At 35.3% G+C, this 20,027-nt stretch overlaps 2 protein-coding genes across 3 annotated transcripts; one reads left to right on the top strand and one right to left on the bottom strand.

Moving 5' to 3' along the window:
* The first annotated feature begins 1,816 nt into the window (after nucleotides 1-1,816).
* Nucleotides 1,817-11,376, top strand: LOC111368457. 2 transcript variants are annotated; one of them, XM_022989692.1, is made up of 9 exons: nucleotides 1,821-2,067; nucleotides 2,358-5,126; nucleotides 5,209-5,312; nucleotides 5,699-5,768; nucleotides 6,624-7,409; nucleotides 7,635-7,837; nucleotides 8,546-8,669; nucleotides 9,995-10,201; nucleotides 11,019-11,376. In XM_022989692.1, exons 1-9 carry the CDS (start codon nucleotides 1,912-1,914, stop codon nucleotides 11,160-11,162), a joined length of 4,563 nt encoding a protein of 1,520 aa, XP_022845460.1. In that variant the 5' UTR covers nucleotides 1,821-1,911; the 3' UTR covers nucleotides 11,163-11,376. The 2 variants fall into 2 exon arrangements, 1 of the variants encoding a protein (XP_022845460.1); XR_002697990.1 differs by lacking the exon at nucleotides 11,019-11,376 and having other exon boundaries at nucleotides 1,817-2,067; nucleotides 7,627-7,837; nucleotides 9,995-10,138.
* A 2,579-nt stretch (nucleotides 11,377-13,955) lies between these two features.
* On the bottom strand, nucleotides 13,956-19,993 carry LOC111368456 (zinc finger MYM-type protein 1-like). Its single transcript, XM_022989691.1, has 3 exons — nucleotides 19,686-19,993; nucleotides 17,165-19,299; nucleotides 13,956-14,790 (listed from the first exon to the last, which is right to left on the bottom strand). Exons 2-3 carry the CDS (start codon nucleotides 19,295-19,297, stop codon nucleotides 14,785-14,787), a joined length of 2,139 nt encoding a protein of 712 aa, XP_022845459.1. The 5' UTR covers nucleotides 19,298-19,299; nucleotides 19,686-19,993; the 3' UTR covers nucleotides 13,956-14,784.
* Nucleotides 19,994-20,027: the final 34 nt, after the last annotated feature.

The raw sequence follows: 20,027 nt of genomic DNA, 5'->3' as shown, positions 1-20,027 counted from the left end.
GACATTATTTGTGGGTAAATTGGACAACAATGCAAGCTCAATTTTAATACGAATCACATTACACTAAAATGTGAACTGTCATAATATCAAATTATATGATTATTACATAACTAAACATTTAACAAGTCTCATTAACATCTATTGTATTCATGCAAGAAAATCTTTGTCATGTAAGAAATTACATTAATTTCTGGAATAAATTCTTATTAGAGCATGTTTGGAAATTATTTAAAAAGGGTTTAAATTATGAATTAAAAAAAATGAGTTGTTGATAAAGGATTTGTATTTGTGAATACCTCGAAATATATGAACAAAAAGTGAATTGAGAGTTTTTAAACATAGGATGAATTATGAATTGAATTTTAAAAATGTGTGGTTAAAATAAGACTTTGCTCAAAGTTGGGTTGACCTGCGATGATTTTTACGAAGTATTGTCGTCGGTGGGGTATTTTCCAGTGTGGATGGCGTACGCGTGATCCCTCTGAATAGTTTTAGCCCACGTGGATTTAGTCAGCTGAGTTACTTTCACCTGCAATAATCGCTTACGTAGTCCATAGATATAGCCATTGGAAATCCACCACGTGTCAGTAATGCGCCTGAAGTTTGTAAAATTTCTCAGGGCAATGAAGGGTCATTAATACCCCCGTAAAAGTGAGTTCTGTTATATGGGATTCTAGAATGCCTTTGGCACACCTTCTTTGTACAATGGATAACTTTTATGAATCTATCCAATAAAGTTTATAATTAAAATTTCATAAATTTCAAAATATGAAATATTTATTTATTACTTAGCCCTTGTTTGGATCCATTTTGTAGAAAAAAAAAATATAATTTTGAATTATATATTGATGAAAAATGTATAGTTAAAAATAAAGAAAAATTTTGAATTTACGTGTAATATTATTTTATTAAAAAACATATAGTTAAAATAATGTCAAAACAATATTCAAAATATTTTTTTTTTTTTTTAAAGAATGGAGCTCAAACAAGAGCTTAGAATTAATTGAAAAAATAAAATATGACAACACATGTTAAGGATTCGACGGGCACTAGGGATGGCAACATAATGGATTCGAGGCGGGACAACCTCCCCTCGTACCCGTCACGTTATCCGTTTAAGACGAGACGAGGCGAGCAGGATGGCGAGGCGATAATTTATTTTATTACTCCCATTCATTAAAGTGGAATAATAATATAGTTATTAAAATTTTTAATCAATTTAGTTATTTTTAAAAGTTAAATTATTGAAATATATTTGGTAAACTAATATTTTTATTATTTATTATATTTTTTAAATAATTTTAATTGTCATATTATATTAAAATTAATAAAATTTCTTGGAGTTATTCATTTACAGCATTAAATTCTTAATAAAAAATAAAACGAGGAGGTTAAATGGGACAGGATGGGTCCTTGTTACCCATATCCGATTGAGGCGAAATCCCTTTCCCCCTCCCACTCGAATACCAGATTAAACGTGTAATCCTTGCCACGCTCGAGACGAGTCCCTACAAATATCGATTTTGACAATTTTTTTTTTTTTGCGACACCTTATTGGACGCGTCCACTGCTTTTAAACTTCAGCAATTAGCTTATTACTAAAGGCTTGTTCGGTAGTGATTTTGAGAATTGATTTTTTGATCGTTTGTAAAAAAGTAGGGACCAGATGTGAAAAAAGAAGTAAAAAATTACCGTTGAAATAATGAAATAACGATAACAAAATCAATTTTTGGGTGAAAAATCACTCACATACGGGTCTAAGCATAAAATATTTTAACTAAAAGCGTTATAACATCATAAAAATCGTTAGTTCAAGAAAAACAACTCGAAATTCGTTTTCAACTTCCAGGTTCGATCCTTCTCCCTAAGTCCCAATTTATCGAATTCTTACTTCCCAATTTCATATATGTAATGAAGTGTAAATCGGTGGCTTGCATATGGTCTGCCTCGCCGCCGGTTCACAGAGTCACCGCCGCCACCGTACTTGATCAGCCGCCGACACTCTACACCGGCGGATCCGATGGCTCCGTCATCTGGTGGAACCTTATTTCCTCCCACGAGAAACAGGTAAACTAAATTAAAATTGATAAAATTTTAAATATATAGAATGCTGTACACTTAATTCAGCCCTTTAGTTATGTAAGTTGGTATCTGCGCGATATGGCCTCTGCACATGGATTGAATGATGTATACTTAATTCATTGTACATTGCGCGTTTAATAGTATCAACATTAGTTAACGAGTGGAAGTTTGCAATTATATATTTTTCGGTCCAATTTCGTTTTCTGGAGGTGGCATTTCGTCTGTTGCCCACATGGAGTGCCTGACATTTGATTAATTTATCTCTTACTGATCAGGAAATAAAACCAATTGCTATATTGTGCGGTCACGCTGCCTCCATAGCTGATCTAGCGATCTGTTTTCCTGCTGCAAGTGCGGGAACTGGAAAGTTAGATTACCCGAGTACTTTGCTATCAAACTCTAACTCAGTTGACTATGGTGCATTAATTAGTGCATGCACCGATGGTGTATTGTGCGTTTGGAGCAGAGCCATGGGACACTGTAGACGTAGAAGAAAACTGCCTCCTTGGGTGGGTAGTCCGTCCATGCTCCAACCATTGCCTGAAGATAGTAGATTTGTATGTATAGCCTGCTGTTTTGGTGACTATGACCATCCTGTTGGAGAGTCTGAGACTTCGGAGGACAAAGAATCACAGCAGGGAAAACCATCTAAGAATACAGTTCTAATCGTCGACTCGTACACTCTTACAATTGTCCAGACAGTTTTTCATGGGAATTTGTCTATTGGACCTTTGAAGTCTATGGCAATAATTGTGCCCATTGGAGAGTTGGAAAAATTGTCAGTGATGATGATTGATTCATTTGGTAAGGTACAGTATCTACCTATAATGAAGAACTTTGAATCGAAGGGGGACAACGAGTCTGGCACACTACAAGATTTTGCTCATTTGGAATTGATGAATTGTGTAAATGGGTCAAAAGAAAAGGGACTCCTAGTGACATTTGCAAAATGTGGGCAGGTGATAGCACTTGTATATAGAACATTTTGCACGTTCAGGCTGATGGATGATGATACTATTATTGGCAAGATTTCTTTTTCAGATGACCAACTTTGTCTTGAAGACAAGTCGCATGTAATAGGTGGTATGTTTATCGGAGATGATGAAGCCAATATGAGAGTTAAGTCTTGGAATTCCAATTATGATTTTATGGAGGAATTTGCTGCATGGAATGACAGAGGTTCAGCTGTTATATACAGGATATCATACTCATGTAATATGTTCGTGTTTGAGCGTCTAGCTGCCATCCCTGCCGCATTGTATCCTCCTGATTTGAGATTATCCATTTTATTTATTCCTTTCAAGAAGTATCTGCTGCGCATTGAATCAATTTGCTTTTCCAGTGAGGAACCTTCACTCTGGAAACCTCATGTTACTGCCTGGCAATTGCCTCAACGTTACGGGAAGCTCTGTCGAGAGTGTGAAATGATTGGTGAAGGCAGTTTATTTGATGTGTGGGATATGAGTTCCACTTCATGTGAAATTAAGGGTCCAAACATCAATGCTGGCCAAAGAGAAATAAGTGTGAATGATGATATGACCACCTTACGAAGTTCTTCTCTTTCTTCAAGCGATGTAGATAGAGCTTGCACAAGCAATTGGAGATATGGTACTCAACAAGAAGGGCAGCCAGTATCATCTTCAATGGTCATATCTGATTCCTACCTCGTACCATGTGCCATCGTGTATGGGTTCTTCAATGGTGATATTGAAATGGTACGTTTCAATATGTTTTCTATGAGATTGGATTCAAATGATGAAAGTCCATCCCAGGAAGCAGATGCATGTGCACCCAAACAATCTCTCATAGGGCATACAGGAGCAGTTCTATGTTTAGCTTCTCACCCTATAATGAGTAGATCTGGGGGATGCAGCTTGAATCATGTTCTATTGTCAGGAAGCATTGATTGCACAGTTCGTATATGGGATCTTGACACTTGTAATCCCATTTTGGTAATGCACCAGCATGTAGCTCCAGTACGCCAAATAATTCTTCCCCCACATCGAACGGCACACCCATGGAGTGACTGCTTTCTCACTGTTGGAGATGACTCATCTGTTACCCTTGCTTCACTTGAGACTTTGCGGGTTGAGAGAATGTTTCCTGGACACCCTTCCTATCCTGCAAAAGTCATGTGGGATGGCATAAGAGGATATGTGGCCTGTTTCTGCCCTAACTCTTTAGAAACGTCGGACGCACTTGACATGCTATACATTTGGGATGTAAAGACAGGTGCTCGGGAGCGAGTGCTTCGCGGAGCTGCTGCTCATTCTATGTTTGATCATTTCTGTATGGTTATCAACAAAAATGAACCTTCTGGCATTGTGATGAATGTAAATACTTCAGCTTCCTCTTTACATTTTCCAATAACTGAGGAAGAAAAGTTTTCAGAGTCTTATTCAAAATATTTTGGAAATGCAAGTTCTTCACGAAACATCTCCCCTGTTACTACAAGCAGAACTGAACCCAGTACTTCAGCGGCATCTAATGCTAGAAAAGGAACTGCTGCAAAATCAGTTCAACCTACGTTGTCAGTCTTCCAACGTGCCAAGCACCTAATTAAAAGCTCTTGCCCTTTTCCTGGCATTGCCACTTTGTGTTTTGATCTTACTTCTTTGATGTCTCTTTGTTTAAAGCCTGAGTTGTTCAAAGGTGGCAGTAATATCAGAGAGAAAACTCATGTGAAAGAAGCTGGAACTGATGCACCCATAGATGATGCTCATATGAGAGAGAGTGTTCCTCTGAAGGAACTGGGATCTGAGGTGCACAACACCTATCATGTGAATCAGCAAAGTATTTCTGTTTTAGATGGGACTTCGGCCCCTACAATAGAACATCATGAGTGGGTTCGCTTGCTTGAGGAAGGCCTACTTCAATTTAGCTTGTCATTTTTGCACTTGTGGAATGTGGATCATGAGCTTGACAACTTGTTAGTTACTGAAATGAAGCTAAAGAGACCAGATTGTTTTATTGTAGCTTCTGGGTTGCTCGGAGACAGGGGATCTCTGACACTGACATTTCCAGGTTCAACGTCAACTCTTGAGGTACTTCGATCAATTTATTGAGTTTGGCGTTGTTCTTGATTTTTCCAATTTGCATCTTAGACATGATATATTATTATTGCAGCTATGGAAATCATCACCAGTGTACTCCGCAATGAGATCACTAACGATGGTATCCCTTGCCCAGCACTTGATTAGCTTATCCCACTCGTGTTCATCAGCCAGCAGGTATGATAGGTTTTGAACTTTTTGAAATTGTATTTGAGATGTTACATTTCAATGTGAACTTATTTCCTTCATTGTTATTATGTTTGAGGTAAATTTGGAATTGGCTACACAGGTGAATATATTGAGTAGCTGAGTTCATTCTTTTGCTCAAAAGTTGTCTGGTGCCACTATAGAGTCTGTACACAATTTCTTAGGGTTCACATCCACATTCATAAGGATTGTTTTACACCTTAAAAAGATCTTGCATAATGAGTTTATTTATATGCTTGATTCGAAGATGCGTTTGAGGCGCAGGAATACAAGCAAGGTTCTTGCACCTTTTACTTCCAAACTCTCATCCATTTTCATCTGGTAACTGGGGCTATTTATGTAATGCCTATCTGCAGTGCATTAGCTGCATTTTATACAAGGAAATTTGCAGAGAAGATCCCAGATATAAAGCCCCCTTTGCTTCAGGTAACACATTATGTATATGATTTTGGTTATTCTTGTTGATGATTGGCTTTAGTTGGTTTTAACCATTCTTTTCCTGTGAAATCATAAAATTCTGGAAGAGTGGTCAGTGCATTACTCAAATGTCTTGAGATTTACTTTAATCCAACATTGATTGTTGTCATGCTTAGAGAAAATAAAAGAAAAGAAAAAATCTTCCTTCTATGTACGGTGCCTACATCTACAGTAAATAAATATTTTCTTCTCTATCGTTATATGTATTAGCCTCTGCTCGGGAAGAATTTATAAATGGTTTAATTTATAAATAGACAGAAACTAGAGGGTGGATAAGTGGATAATATTTGTGTGTCCATTGGAATATATGATTGAAAATTAAGTTTGACTGTTTATAAATTTTGCCAAATGGAATACTCAACAAGGTATTAATTCTGTTTCCTCAATAAAGTTTCCACTAAGCTGTTCTTTCTTTGGGGGGCCCCACAAACATACTCCAATAAATGAAACACAAAAAGAGGGGGGGAAAAAACAATAAAAGCTTGTTGTGTAATGTGTACTGTATAAAATGCTTTGAATCCAAACAATGCAATATGTAAAATCTTCTCCAGCAAAATTCACTCTTTAGACAGTTTCTTACATCATCCAGCATTGGGCTGTCTAGCTTATGTATTCATTATAGTTTTTTAGATCATTCAGCTGTGGGTTGTCTACTCTGTGTACATTGCATCATGTTGGAATTTACACCTGATGGGTGATATCATTGATAGAGAATCTGTGATTTGATACGGAAAGAATAATTCATACCTGCTGATTAATATTTTTTGATTGGATGGTCACCCCCCCCCCTTCCTTTTTCAATAGCTTCTGGTAAGCTTTTGGCAAGATGAGTTCGAACATGTGAAAATGGCTGCACGCTCTCTCTTTTACTGTGCTGCTTCCCGGGCGATTCCACTTCCACTATGCTGTCCAAAAATCACTGAGCACACAAACTTTGTCAGTTGTCCCATTGGAATAGCAGAGAGTGAACATAAAGATCCAACCACTGTATCTTTGATATCTGATGGGAAAATAGAAACTCAAGGGGAGTTTCAGGCAGAAGATTATGAAATAACTTTATGGATAGAATCATATGAAATGCTAGACTGGATTTCTTGCGTAAGGGGAACATGTCAAGATGCAAGGGCTTCCCAAATAATTGTTGCTGCTGCATTGGCTGTCTGGTACTCTAGCCTTGTGAAACAAAGGCTTGCCATTGTGGTTGTTCATCCGTTGATGAAATTGGTCATGGCCACGAATGAAAGTTATAGTTGCACTGCAGCAGAGATTCTGGCTGAAGGCATGGAGAGTACATGGAAAGCATGTATCGCTTCTGAAATACCTCGCCTTATTGGGGATATATTCTTTCAAGTAGAGTGTGTTAGTGGTGCATCAGCACAAAACTCAGCTGCATCTCTTAACATTAGGGAAACTTTGGTTGGGATTCTTCTTCCTAGTTTAGCAATGGCTGACATACCTGGATTTCTTCATGTGATAGAAAGCCAAATCTGGTCGACTGCATCTGATTCACCTGTTCACGTGGTTTCTCTCATGACTTTGATAAGGGTCGTCCGTGGTTCGCCTAGAAGCTTAGCTCCATACCTTGATAAGGTTTGTAGAAACAAATATTTGATCACTCACATGATTATATTTATTATCGTTCTCTCACAAATTTCTCTTATTGTTTATCTGGTTCAGCAGTCCCAGATCTCTGGTATCTCACCTTGTAAAAAGGATGTTCAATACTATTGATGCATTTTTATTACAATACTTTAGTCTGCTTAAATTGAAGTAATATCAATTTTTTATATTTCTAACACCTAGACAGGTTTGCAGGTGGTCACTTTCATTTTGCAGACTATGGATCCTGGAAATCTAGTCATGCGCAAAACTTGCATTCTGACTTCCATGGCTGCATTGAAGGAAGTTGTGCGTATGTTCCCTATGGTAGCCCTAAATGATAATTCAACCCGGTTGGCTGTTGGGGATGCAATTGGAGATATCAATAATTCGAGTATTCGGGTGTATGAAATGCAAAGGTAATACGCGCGCGCGCGCGCGCACACACACACACATATATGTATACATAACTACATACATACATACATACATACATACATATATATATATATATAGGTATATATATATATATATATATACGTACGTATACACGTATACGTACGTACATACGTATGTATATATATGTGTGTGTATATATATATATATATACACACACATATACATATATGGCATTATTATGGATTCATAATGTCTGGAGTAGAATTATGGACTGGAGATATAGGGTTTGCCAATTTGCACATATATCGTTACATTCTACCCTTCCAATATGCATGAAATTTGGCTAATATGGACATGCTACTACCCTTCATAAACATAAGGGTGATGGTATGACCAATTGCAATGATTGTCGTACAATAACCTATTTGTGTGTGTGTGTGTGTTGTATATAGGCCCGAGATCAAAATAAAAAAACTTCTCTGGATTCCCCTTTCTTCTTTATGCCTAAGATGCTGACTCATACCTTCTTGAGCTCTATATAGCATTTTGTGTGCTTATTTCTGTAGTATGTGACTGTTATTTTGTTTAATGGTCTTCAAAGGCCTGACCATGATGAGGTATATGTTAGCAAGGATGTATGTCACAAAATGTTTTTTTGTAGACATGGAGATGTGATTTTCACCCAGTTTCTCAATTTGAACTTCTTGTCACTTGCAACTTTCATGTAGCATGAGCAAGATAAAGATCTTGGATGCAAGTGGACCTCCGGGACTTCCAAGTTTGCTTGGAGGGGCCTTGGAAATGGCTGTAACAACTGCAATAACAGCTCTAAGCTTTTCACCGGATGGAGAGGTACCACTGATCGATATACTATGAACTCTTTTTTCGTTTGCTCGTTTGTCTCTAATTGTTTGAGACATGCATACCTGTCTTGGCTCCAACCAGGACTTGTTCGACTGTGATACTCCAATTAAAACACCCTACTAAATAGATTTGATGCGGTGCACAACACTTAAGCAACCAACACATTCTTCAAGAGTCGAACTTATTTTCAATTCAAAAATGACCTTGAAAAAACAACGATTAATTACTATTGCTATAAAACAAGCTCGTAATTTATCTTTGTTACATGCTGTCTAGGAAGTTCTAGCATTCTATCTTTTATAAGTTCGACAGATTTGTTTTACAGTAAGTCCCTACGGATTTGAATTTGCCTATAAGTAGATTGCAATTCAAGCAAAGCATGTCTCACATATTGCACCATATGTTGCAAGGTGATTCTAGTATTTAATGTTTAGTATTGTTGTAAGGATATGATATTTGCATACATCATCTTAAGTCAGCATTAGTTTTACACCCATATGATTGATAAACGATGGTGCCTCCATGCATGCATATTTTGTACACAGACATAGGTCAGTAGTTTATTTTAGTTCTTACTTCGCGTCTGAAATCATTTTTTTCCTTAATTGCTCAAATACTTTTCCTACACATTCCCTCACACCAGCTTTATATTATTTTTTGTGTTCTTTTCTTTTTTAAACGTTCTAATAGAAGGGCATTTAATATTTTGTATGTTCGAAAATGAATCTGAAATTAAACTTCATATTCCTACTTTATTCTATTGGCCAGTAAAAGTGTGTATCAATCAGTAAACTAATTCAATTGATTCTTCCTAATTCAAACATTTTCTGCTTCGATTGCTTGTAGAGATTTGTGTCTCTGCCTTCGATATCGCCAAGCTGATGCTTTTCCTCTTCAGAGATCTTTGTTTACTCATTTTCGATTATCCTTTAGGGTAATTCGCATTGACCTTGTTAGATTGTTCTTAGGGCTTACAAGCTTTTGTGCCTAGTAGACCTTTTATAGGATTTTTAATTTTATTTCTTCGCATTATAATGCTCACTTGTGACACCTTCTGCAGTACTTGTATGAAACTTCTGAAATGACTCAAGCACTTTTGGTTAAGCCTAAAGAAAATATTTTTTTGTCAAAACACAGTTGGGCTTTCTTACAAGTTTTTACGCATAGGGAGGGGTACTTTTAGTTTAAAGTCTTGCTATTCTAAAAATAAGTCTATTCTTACTTTCCAGAAAAAGACATGCTTGAAGTTGATAAGCTCTATAAGGATTTAAAGTTGATCATTAGAAATTCTTTAAGGATCAGTTCTCTTGCAGGGGCTAGTTGCATTTTCTGAGAATGGTTTGATGATCAGATGGTGGTCATTGGGATCTGTTTGGTGGGAGAAACTTAGCCGAAATCCCGTGCCTGTACAGTGCACGAAACTGATCTTTGTTCCCCCATGGGAGGGATTTTCACCTAATTCTACTAGATCCAGCATAATGGCGAGTGCATTGGATAATGATAGGCAAGCCAATTCACCGGTAATATTTTATATGGTTCTGGCTTCATTTTATATGTTTCGATCCATGCGTATTCATGCATCATGTAGGTTAGGAAAATATTTTTTCTGATGGACGACTACAATAGAGGAGAAATTAAACCAAAACAAATATATAAATGAATGAGCATGACGAAGGAAATACAGAATATATTTTGATCTATAATGCAATTAGTGATGCATGAGCATTTGATAGATTGTTTCAATTTTGTCAAGTTCTAGGATTCACATTACCATATGTAAATATTTAGTTTTTATAAGTGATTTCCACTAATTTAAGAACTCCTCATCCGGTAGGTTATTTTCTGAACTAGATGTCTTCTTAATGGCTAACAGTACACTGTCAAGGCTATATATGTAATGCCTCTCATCGTTTCCTGACTTCTTTTTATAATTGGCATTGATATTTTAATACATTTGGGGAAGCTTAAAAAGTTTACTTATAGGTAAATAAGTATTTTTAAAAGATAAATTGATTTTATTTTGGTCGAAGTAGGAAATATGTTTTTATTTTGAGAGTGAAATAAGAGGTACTCTCAATGTAAGTTAATAAAAGGTAAGAGAAAGTAATGTACACATACATGTTTGGAAACAAAAGGTTACTTAAAAATAACTTTCACTATTTTGAAGCTTAGCTAAAAATCTCTTTATCAAGTTTTCTCATTAGCCTAGTTCAATTTTACGTTCTGTTATTTTTTTCGTTTAGTAATTCCTTCATTGGCATGGCATGGCATGGCAAGGAAAAGTTTTTTCCATCCTGAATACCAAATGTACATATTCATCACTTTATTATGTTGCAGGGGAATGGCCAGGATTCGAGTGAAATGGACAGATTGATGCTCTTGATTCATAATCTTGATTTGTCCTATAGGCTCGAGTGGGTTGGCGAAAGAAAAGTTAAGCTTACGCGTCATGGCCAAGAGTTGGGAACCTTCCAGCTATAGTTATAAGATTTTGCATAGGATGAACATTTTTGTTTGACTATTCCAGTTAGCTGTTCTTTATCATGATGAAATCTTTTTGTGTGAGATGTGATGTCCAAATTTATTTGGAATTTAACTCTTGTACTTGCATGCATACAACAACAAAAAATTGCAGTTATAGTCTTCCAAAGTATGGGATCAATTGCAAATTGAATGCTCGACCTTTTTCTTTGTACATTTAAATCTTCAACCTTGAAATTTCATGGAAAAATATTTATTTGGACGGTTTCCATTCAACATAAGAGTTGAATTGAGCAAGATAACTCCGCTCCCCCAAGAAAAAAAAGGAAACAACATCTTCACGTCAAATCCTTACCTGTTCATGAATTCATTTCAGGCATGAATAGTCAGCATAAGACTCTAACGCCCCCCGAAAATTTTATAGAATAAAATTTAGAAAAATGCTTCCTGCACAGGCCCATTTGCATTGTGGGATCCACTCCCATGTGACAATCTCAGTGCAAATGGGCCTGTACAGGTAGTACAGCTCTAAAATTTATGTTTTATATACTATATTTTGAAAGTTGAGGGGGTAAAGCGAAATAGTATTAATTTTAATTTTATTTGGGACAAGTAATTAAATTTTGATAGAGCGAGATTTAGCATATCAATATTGGACTTGTTTTATAGTTCGTATTAAATAACGCATTATGAACTCGAGAAAAATTAATTCAAATAAGTTAGGATATAAAATTTACAAAAAAAAAAAAAAAAGTCATCTTTAATTGGTAATTAATTAAACTTAGTTTATGATTTAATTTATGGTATCCTCCTGTGAGATGAGAAATGTTGATTTTGATAGTGGTAATCTTTTGGTGATTTGGATAAAGTTTAATAGTAATCTTAAATTGGTTTTGATAAATTTTAATAGTAATCATAATTCTATTATTTGAAATAAATTCTTATTCAAATTTTTTGTATTACACAGTTTTCCAATTCTAGTTGAATACAAATTCAATTGAGAATTTTCACTATAAATATTATAGGAATTCTCATTATTTTACCACAGCGAATAAAGAGAGTCATGGTAGAGAGATAGAGAAAGAAAGGAAAAGTATAGATAAATAATAGGAGAATTTTCATGTGCAAGATTTTATTTTCTTTTTACGACCTTTCAATAATGGGGTAACATATTTTTGTGCAAGCGATTTATTTTCGTATATTTTTATAATTAATTAAATATACATGAATTGTCAGTGGACTTTCTGGTTCGACCTAATGAAATGAAGCTCTATTGAGTTCTTTATAATGAAATGTAAAATCTTTCGAGAATTCAAAATACTACTGATGGGTGTTTCACTTGGTCATCAATATACCTCAAAACATATGTGGTATGAATTACTTATTTTATTGTTATATATTTTTCTATTTAAACTACACATATCTTATTAAGTATTTTTAAATGCTCACTCTTACAGTAATTTTTCAGGTTAGTTCAGGTTTATTGGAATTGTGGTAAGACGATGTGGACTGCCAATAGGATTCGAAAACAAAAAACATTAAGGATCCATTTGATTGCAGAGATGGAATTGAATTGTCTAGAAAATGAATTCCAATGAATTGAATTGCCATGAAATTGTTTTCCCGTGAATTGTAAACTATTGTATTTAATTGGTATAATTTTCTACGTGAAAAATGTTGAAATGAAAATATTTTTTGGTATTCGTTTCGCGTTATTTTACATGAAAATTGTCAATTAAAAGGATAGAATTTATTGGTATTGGGGATGAAATTTGTTTCCATTGCCCAAAAATTTTTTTAAGAAAATCATCTATCTTTCGGTGTTCGTTTGACTTTGTTTTTATATGAAAATTGTTAATTAAAGGAAAATATTTTTTTACAATAATTTTTAGCTCCTGTTTGACCCCCACTTTATGGAAACATTAATGAGTGGAATAGTATTTTTTTGAAAAATAAGTGGTTGAAAAAGAAAGAAAAATTTTCTATTTACGTATAATATTATTTTATGGAAGATTGTGTAGTTGAAAATAAGAGAGAAAAATGAAATATAATGTAATGAAAATTAATGGGGACCAAACAAGGTTTAGAATTTGTTTCCATTGCAAAAATAAAAAAATAAATGCTACAATCATCGGGAATTCTAATTCTCACCATTTTGGTGAGAATTCCAATTCCTTGAATTGGTGGAATTTAGCTTATGTGAACTCAAAATGGAAATTCAATTCTTGGCTAAAAAAATGCTATCAAATAAGATTAAATTGGAATGTAAAATTCCAATTCCATTTTCCATGGAATTCCACCTCCAATCAAACGCAGCTTAAGTTTTAAATCTTTTCATTGATTATTAATTAATTTTTAATTAATGTTCAAAGACATGTCTATTTAATAGTTAGTTGATTATATTTATTTTCAAAGATACAATTTTCAAATTTTAATTTTAATTTTAATTTATGAATGTTCTAGATATTTTTTTATAAAGAATTTTATTTCATTTTCATGCCTTTAATACAATAAAAAAAAAGAGGGTAAATCCTTTGTAACACTCTAGAGTCTATGAAAATTTGGGTGTTACATAGGCATTCGAGCTAGTTAAGTTTCCCACTCCAGCCCCCGCAGCTTTTAACTAAAGGCAGAATTTCTCTAAGCAGCAGAAGGTTTGAGGGTAGTTGAACTACTAGCGAGAGAAGTGAATAAGAAATAATGTTACTTGTACAAATAGTTCGATAATAATTTACATACAAATGAGGTATCAAAAAGAAAGTGGAGAATTTTTTTTTCTAGTTGAAGAAATTCTAATCCAATCATATCTTTCCACATCACATGTATGTAAACTGTTATGTAAAATCATTGTGTATGTGACACAACCGGTAAAATCTATGCACACAGTCTTAATTATATTGTGATTCATTATCAGTACAATTTCTCGTACATTTGGACTATCAATTGCATCTTTTAGGTCAACTGTAAGAACTACGCAATTGAATATCCACTAGCAGTAACACATACAATCCTAACATTGTGACTTCAAACCTGCCTAATACTTCCTCGTAAGGAGAACCACCGTATGTGCTGCAACACTCCCATTGTCCCCAAGACTGTCAACTTTCTCGTGAGTTTTCGCTTTCAGGTTTACAACTTAAGGGTCTGCACCAAGTAACTCGCACGAATTAGCCCAGATCGCCTCCTTGTGCGGGCTTACTTTAGTTCTTTGCAGAATCAAAGTGGCATCTAAGTTTCCAAGCTCATAACCTGACTCGTGCATTAACCGGACCTAATATGAACCATGTCGCAAGAATAATTTAGATTGTAAAGGGGAATATATACAAAAATCAAGTGGTCAATATAATCTCAATGCTCTTACATGTAAACCGTTAAAAAAAAAAAAAAAATGAAATCAGAAAATAGCAATTAGTTGATAATAAAAGTAGCTAAGAGCTTGACAAGGGGCGTGTGTGAAGGTTTTGCAACTGCATACTTGCTTGCACCCCATTTGTCACAAGGGTTCTTATAAACAAACTGCATTGGTAATTTCCAACGAATTCTTCAACAGATTTCTTAATAGTCTTGATCCATCCAACCTCGTGTGACTGCAATGAGTATTAACAAGATCTATCCCCTGGTACTACATCTAAGAAGCAGATAGTTTCAGTCAGCAAACTATGCATCAACGAGGCAAAAAATTTGTGAATGACAAATAAAGAAATCCACAAGACCTCCAATTCACATATAGATTAAGGTGTCAAAGTCTTGAAACACAATATACTAACAAATTTGCTAAGAAAAGGTGAATACTTAGCACAACAAAGCAATCTAGTAAAAAAATTATCTAAATATAAATATTGTAAACAGTGTAAAAGACACCATATACTATAATTAAGAAATAAGAAAGAAAAAGTAAAGAAGCTGTAAGCTCCTTTTGATGAATACGGAAGATGCCGCGCCTTTCCATTTAGAATCATTGTCTGGAAAGATTTCCCGCATATCTGGAAGTCCCAATGCCCCCAATACAGCATCAACTACACAATGTACCAATACATCACCTAGAAAAACAAGAATTATATCAACCTCAATAATAATTTTTTGACAATCATTTTCGAAAAATTGCACATGACTTTGCTGTTTATCGACTCTTATTACAAGTGATAAAAATTTTTGTTTAATCACAGTTGTGTTTGTTCTATGCAATCTCCACATTTTCAAATTCCTGATAAGGGTTAACATGCATTATGAAAACATGAGAGTAAACTGTACCTCTCAAGAAAAGCAACAGGAATAATATGTTCTATCAATTTTTGTAATATTACAGTGTCCAAACCGTATGCTACTTTTTTGAAGTTATATTCCATAATATTTCCACTATTCGTAGAAAATATTATAGAAAGCCTATGCTTTTGAGAAGTAAACTAGCATTATACAAATCACTCGACCAAACAAGACACATTTTCATATGGGACTTGGGAAGAGGGAAAATGTAATATGTATGTTAAATATAATATGTATGTTAAGTGCATTATCTTAGACTGACTCTGTTATCTTCCCAATTCAACCAAAAGAAATTCAATCACAACAGCAAGAACACTCAAGATTTATTGTGGTTAGCTGCTAATTCACCTACATCAACGTGAGCTCAAGCTTTAACCTCTCTCAGCACTAAATCAAAAGGAAGGTGGTAAAAACTGCAAGATTCAGGCTATAACAGAATTATACCTAAAGAGGCTAAGATTGAGAAATAACAACAGCGAATTTCTTCTAGTGCTTACTCTAATCCCAAACACAGACGAATCTAGAATTTTCTCTACTGAATGCCTACTCCTTTTAAGAGGAACATTGATGTCATTTTCCTTTACCATGCATGGACAACTTTACAAAGTTAGTAGAATCACCTAATCTAAAAGCTTAAACTTTCACTGAAGCAACACGTTTATTTTTTTCTAATGAATCTTTAACAAGCTTCCTTACATATAGGTTGGATTCTTCTATGATTTATCATCAAGGACTTGAGACATCACATCTACAATTTTCATCAATGGTAGCAGTAATACATAAACCAGTGACTTTATGCATTCTGATCAACTGCAGAAAACTAAGTTCTCACATCTTTTTAAAGAACAACAGCATCACGAACCAATCCAACAACGGTGCAGTTTCAGTTTCAAAACATAAAAGTCAAATGGGATGAGGAATTTGTTGCAGAAAGTCAACATAACAATGCACACAGCGTGTGTGTAGTTTGTAACATTGCTCTAAATTTGGGACTGAGATTCATCATAATTGAATTTATCAAAAAATATGAAATTAAAGTCAAACAATAAAAATGCAAATACCAAAATGAATTATTTTTTATAAACACGCACATAAGCATGTATAGATGTTATAGATTACCATCGGAGTGAGCTTCACAACCTCGATCATGAGGAATATTGATAACACCAATGATGAGCCGATAACCCGACTCAAGCTGGTGCAAATCAAAACCTTGGCCAACACAAAACTGAAGCAATTTGGCTGGAGTCATGGAAGACTTCTGAGCCTCAGCTTCCACTGCGTTGGTAGCCAATGGCACCGACGACAAGGAGTTTCTTGCTGCAAATATTAGAGAGAGCATTATCGAGTTCCCTGTAAAGCTTGTGCTATATGGTTTGTGCTGGCGGTGTAATTTGGATAGGAATTTATGCAGGGACGGACGTAGACATTTTGGATTAGGTTCACAATCAAACTTTAAAAAAAAGTGACAAAAAATTAAAGTAAAAGATATCTTATTACAATTGTTCTTTACGTGTTCTCATACTTTGATAACGTTCCATAATTACATCATTTTCAATCTTGTCAAAAACATTTTTCTCAATATATGCAATCAAACTATCATTCAACCACTGATCTCCGATTTGATTGCATAGACGATTTTTGACGTAAGTCATTGCAGAAAATGCTCTCTCAACTGTAGCAGTAGCCACCGGAAGAACTAAAGCTAATGTCACAAGCTTGTAGACTAATGGATATACCTTATGTTTATTTTTTGCAACCAACTTCTGTGCAAGATCACTAATGCCTTGTAATCCTTCAAACTCTCCGAAAGTGCGCATATCAAGAATATATGTATCTAGTTGATCTTCAAGTTTTAAGATATCTACTGCATCAAAATCTACTGGATAATACTGACATAGTCGCAACACTTTGGTCTTGTCAAAGGCAGTAAATGAATCATTTGGAGACAAGCACGCAACACAAAGGAGCAAGTCATTGTTTATCTCAGAAAAACGATCATTCAACTCTTGAAGTTGCATATCGATGACGGCATAAAACATTTCCACACGAAAATGATGCAAATTTGTCACTGTCTCACGCTGTGAACGACCTAAAGTTATGAACATATCATTCATATTGGGAACATTGATCGAGTGAGTTTCACAGAACGAACAAACCAATTCAAAAAAGGAATCCCATCCATCATCCCTCATAGCTTGAAGCTGGGCTTTACATATTTGCACCAATCTCATAGCATTAACAATATCTTGATCTTTTCTTTGCAATACTCTTGACAATTCGTTTGAAATCCCTAAAATTATTTTCATGAGATGTAGATTAAATGCAAATTCAAATCTTAACATCAACTCCAACGAAATACATGCATCACCTCTTGTTCCGGTACTTGTAGTGTCGGTAGCAATCATCTCAATAACGTCGACTATAGTTGGAAACATGACAATTAAGTTAATTAAACAACTATAGTGAGAGCCCCAACGTGTATCACCAGGACGCTGAAGTGTAATTTCTTGATTGAGACCCCATCTGCTTGATATTTCACTAATACTAAGTGATTCAAGAATTTTCAATCTTTGGTTCTCTTGAATAAGGTCATTCCGTTTAGCTGATCCCCCAACAATATTCACCAATTTGTGTACTATAGTGAAGAAAGTTTCAATATTTGGATGTTTCTGTGCCACAACTACAAGAGCTAGTTGAAGTTGATGAGCAAAGCAATGAATGTAGTAAGCACTTGGGTTTTCTTTCAAAATAAGTGCTTTGAGGCCATTATATTCACCTCGCATGTTACTAGCTCCATTATATCCCTGACCTCTCAAATTAGATATGCTTAAGTTGTGCGTTGAGAATAATTGATCAATTGCAACCTTAAGTGAGGCGGCCGTGATACTCAAAACATGAATGACACCAATAAAATGTTCCAATACACACCCATTCTTCACATAACGAATGATAACTGACATTTGCTCCTTCATTGAAATGTCTCGAGATTCATCAACTAAAATTGAGAAGAAACTGTCACGAACATCTTTGATAATCACATGTAGACATTCAGAAGCAATAGCACTCACAATATCTTTTTGCACTCTTGGTGATGTTAATTTGAAATTCTCGGGCGCATTCAATAAAGCAACGGCCTTAATCTCAGCATTATGATCACACAGCCAATGCAATAGTTTAAGAAAATTTCCTTGATTGTTTGAATCTTCGGATTCATCGTATCCACGAAATGCCATCCCTTGACGTAGAAGAAATCTAACACAATCAATTGATGCATTCAATCGAATTTGAAAATCAGTTCGAGCTTGATGAGATTGCTTAACCAGACAGGTTCGACTACTTTGTTTTTGATTCTTGAACAATTCATATTTCACCCGAGCTTGATTGTGTGCACTACTTGAAGCCCCAACGTGTTTTCTAATATATTCTTTCTTTTTCCAATTCGAAAATCCTTCTTTAACAAATGAACCACCACTCAAACTGAAAAGATAGCAGTAAAAGCAAAACACTGCATCTTTTGCTATACTATATTCCAACCAAGTAGGATGCTCATTATACCACGAAACACAAAACCGCCTATCTTTGTTACCCATTCTTGTGGATGGAAATGCATGACTGCGAGGCTGACAAGGACCCCTTTGCATATATGCTGTTCGAATCACGTCTTGAACGTTAACATCATAATTCTGTATTGGAACTCTTAATCCAGGATCCAAAGGAAGCTGTGCAACATCAACATCCCCAACATCTCCAACATCAACATCAATATCAACATCAACATTATTTTGATCCCTTTTCTCTCGAACGTTCCTTTCAATGATATTTTGATCGTCACAGGAATGCGTAGATTTTCGTTTAAAGTATTTGTCCATAACTGATACAAACAAAAAATCAACAACATTAGAAATCCTCAAATCAGTTTCTTCTTCTAAATCATACCTACCAAAATTCAAACAAAGTTCCAATCTTCCTAAATCAATTCACATATGAATATAAATAAGAAAGCCCTAAATCGAAATCCCTAAATTCCTAAAATCAAAAATCCCTTAATCGAAAAACACAAAACTAAACCAAAAATTAGAAAACACAATTAATAGCAAATCACTAACTCAGGGGAAACCAAATAAATAAGGAATGAGTTGCATATAAATTAGAAATGGAATTGAAATCAGTCAATCACTAAATCAGGGGTAACACAGCACTAAAATGGAATTGGAAGAAATTAACTAAAATCAGATGAACATGTGAGTTGTGACACACCTTCAAGATTCAAGAAGACGGCAGTCGAGTGGATTGTGAATGGATTGGAGTTTGGAGACGGCCGGAAGTTAAGGGCGGACGCACGCAGTCGCAACTTGCATGGCGTCAGGGATGGACCGACAGACCGTGGAAAGCTGCAGTCGTCGCACGGTCGCAGTGCACAGGCGGCTTGCCAGTTGCCACCGTTGGTCAGTTGCCGACTTGCCCTGGGAGTGGAAAAGAGATACAGCGTGCGGGAGTGGGAGTGGGAGTGGGAGTGGGAGACGGAGGCCTGCTGGCTGCTGTTGTGCCCTTGCTTCCAGTTTTCAATTTATATTTTAGGGCTTTTGATTTTTTGCAACT

Source organism: Olea europaea, chromosome 19 (genome assembly GCF_002742605.1).
Source record: "Olea europaea var. sylvestris chromosome 19, O_europaea_v1, whole genome shotgun sequence".
Classification (NCBI taxonomy): Eukaryota; Viridiplantae; Streptophyta; class Magnoliopsida; order Lamiales; family Oleaceae; genus Olea; species Olea europaea.
Note: the sequence above shows the minus strand (reverse complement) of the source record. Positions and strands in the feature narration are given on the sequence as shown.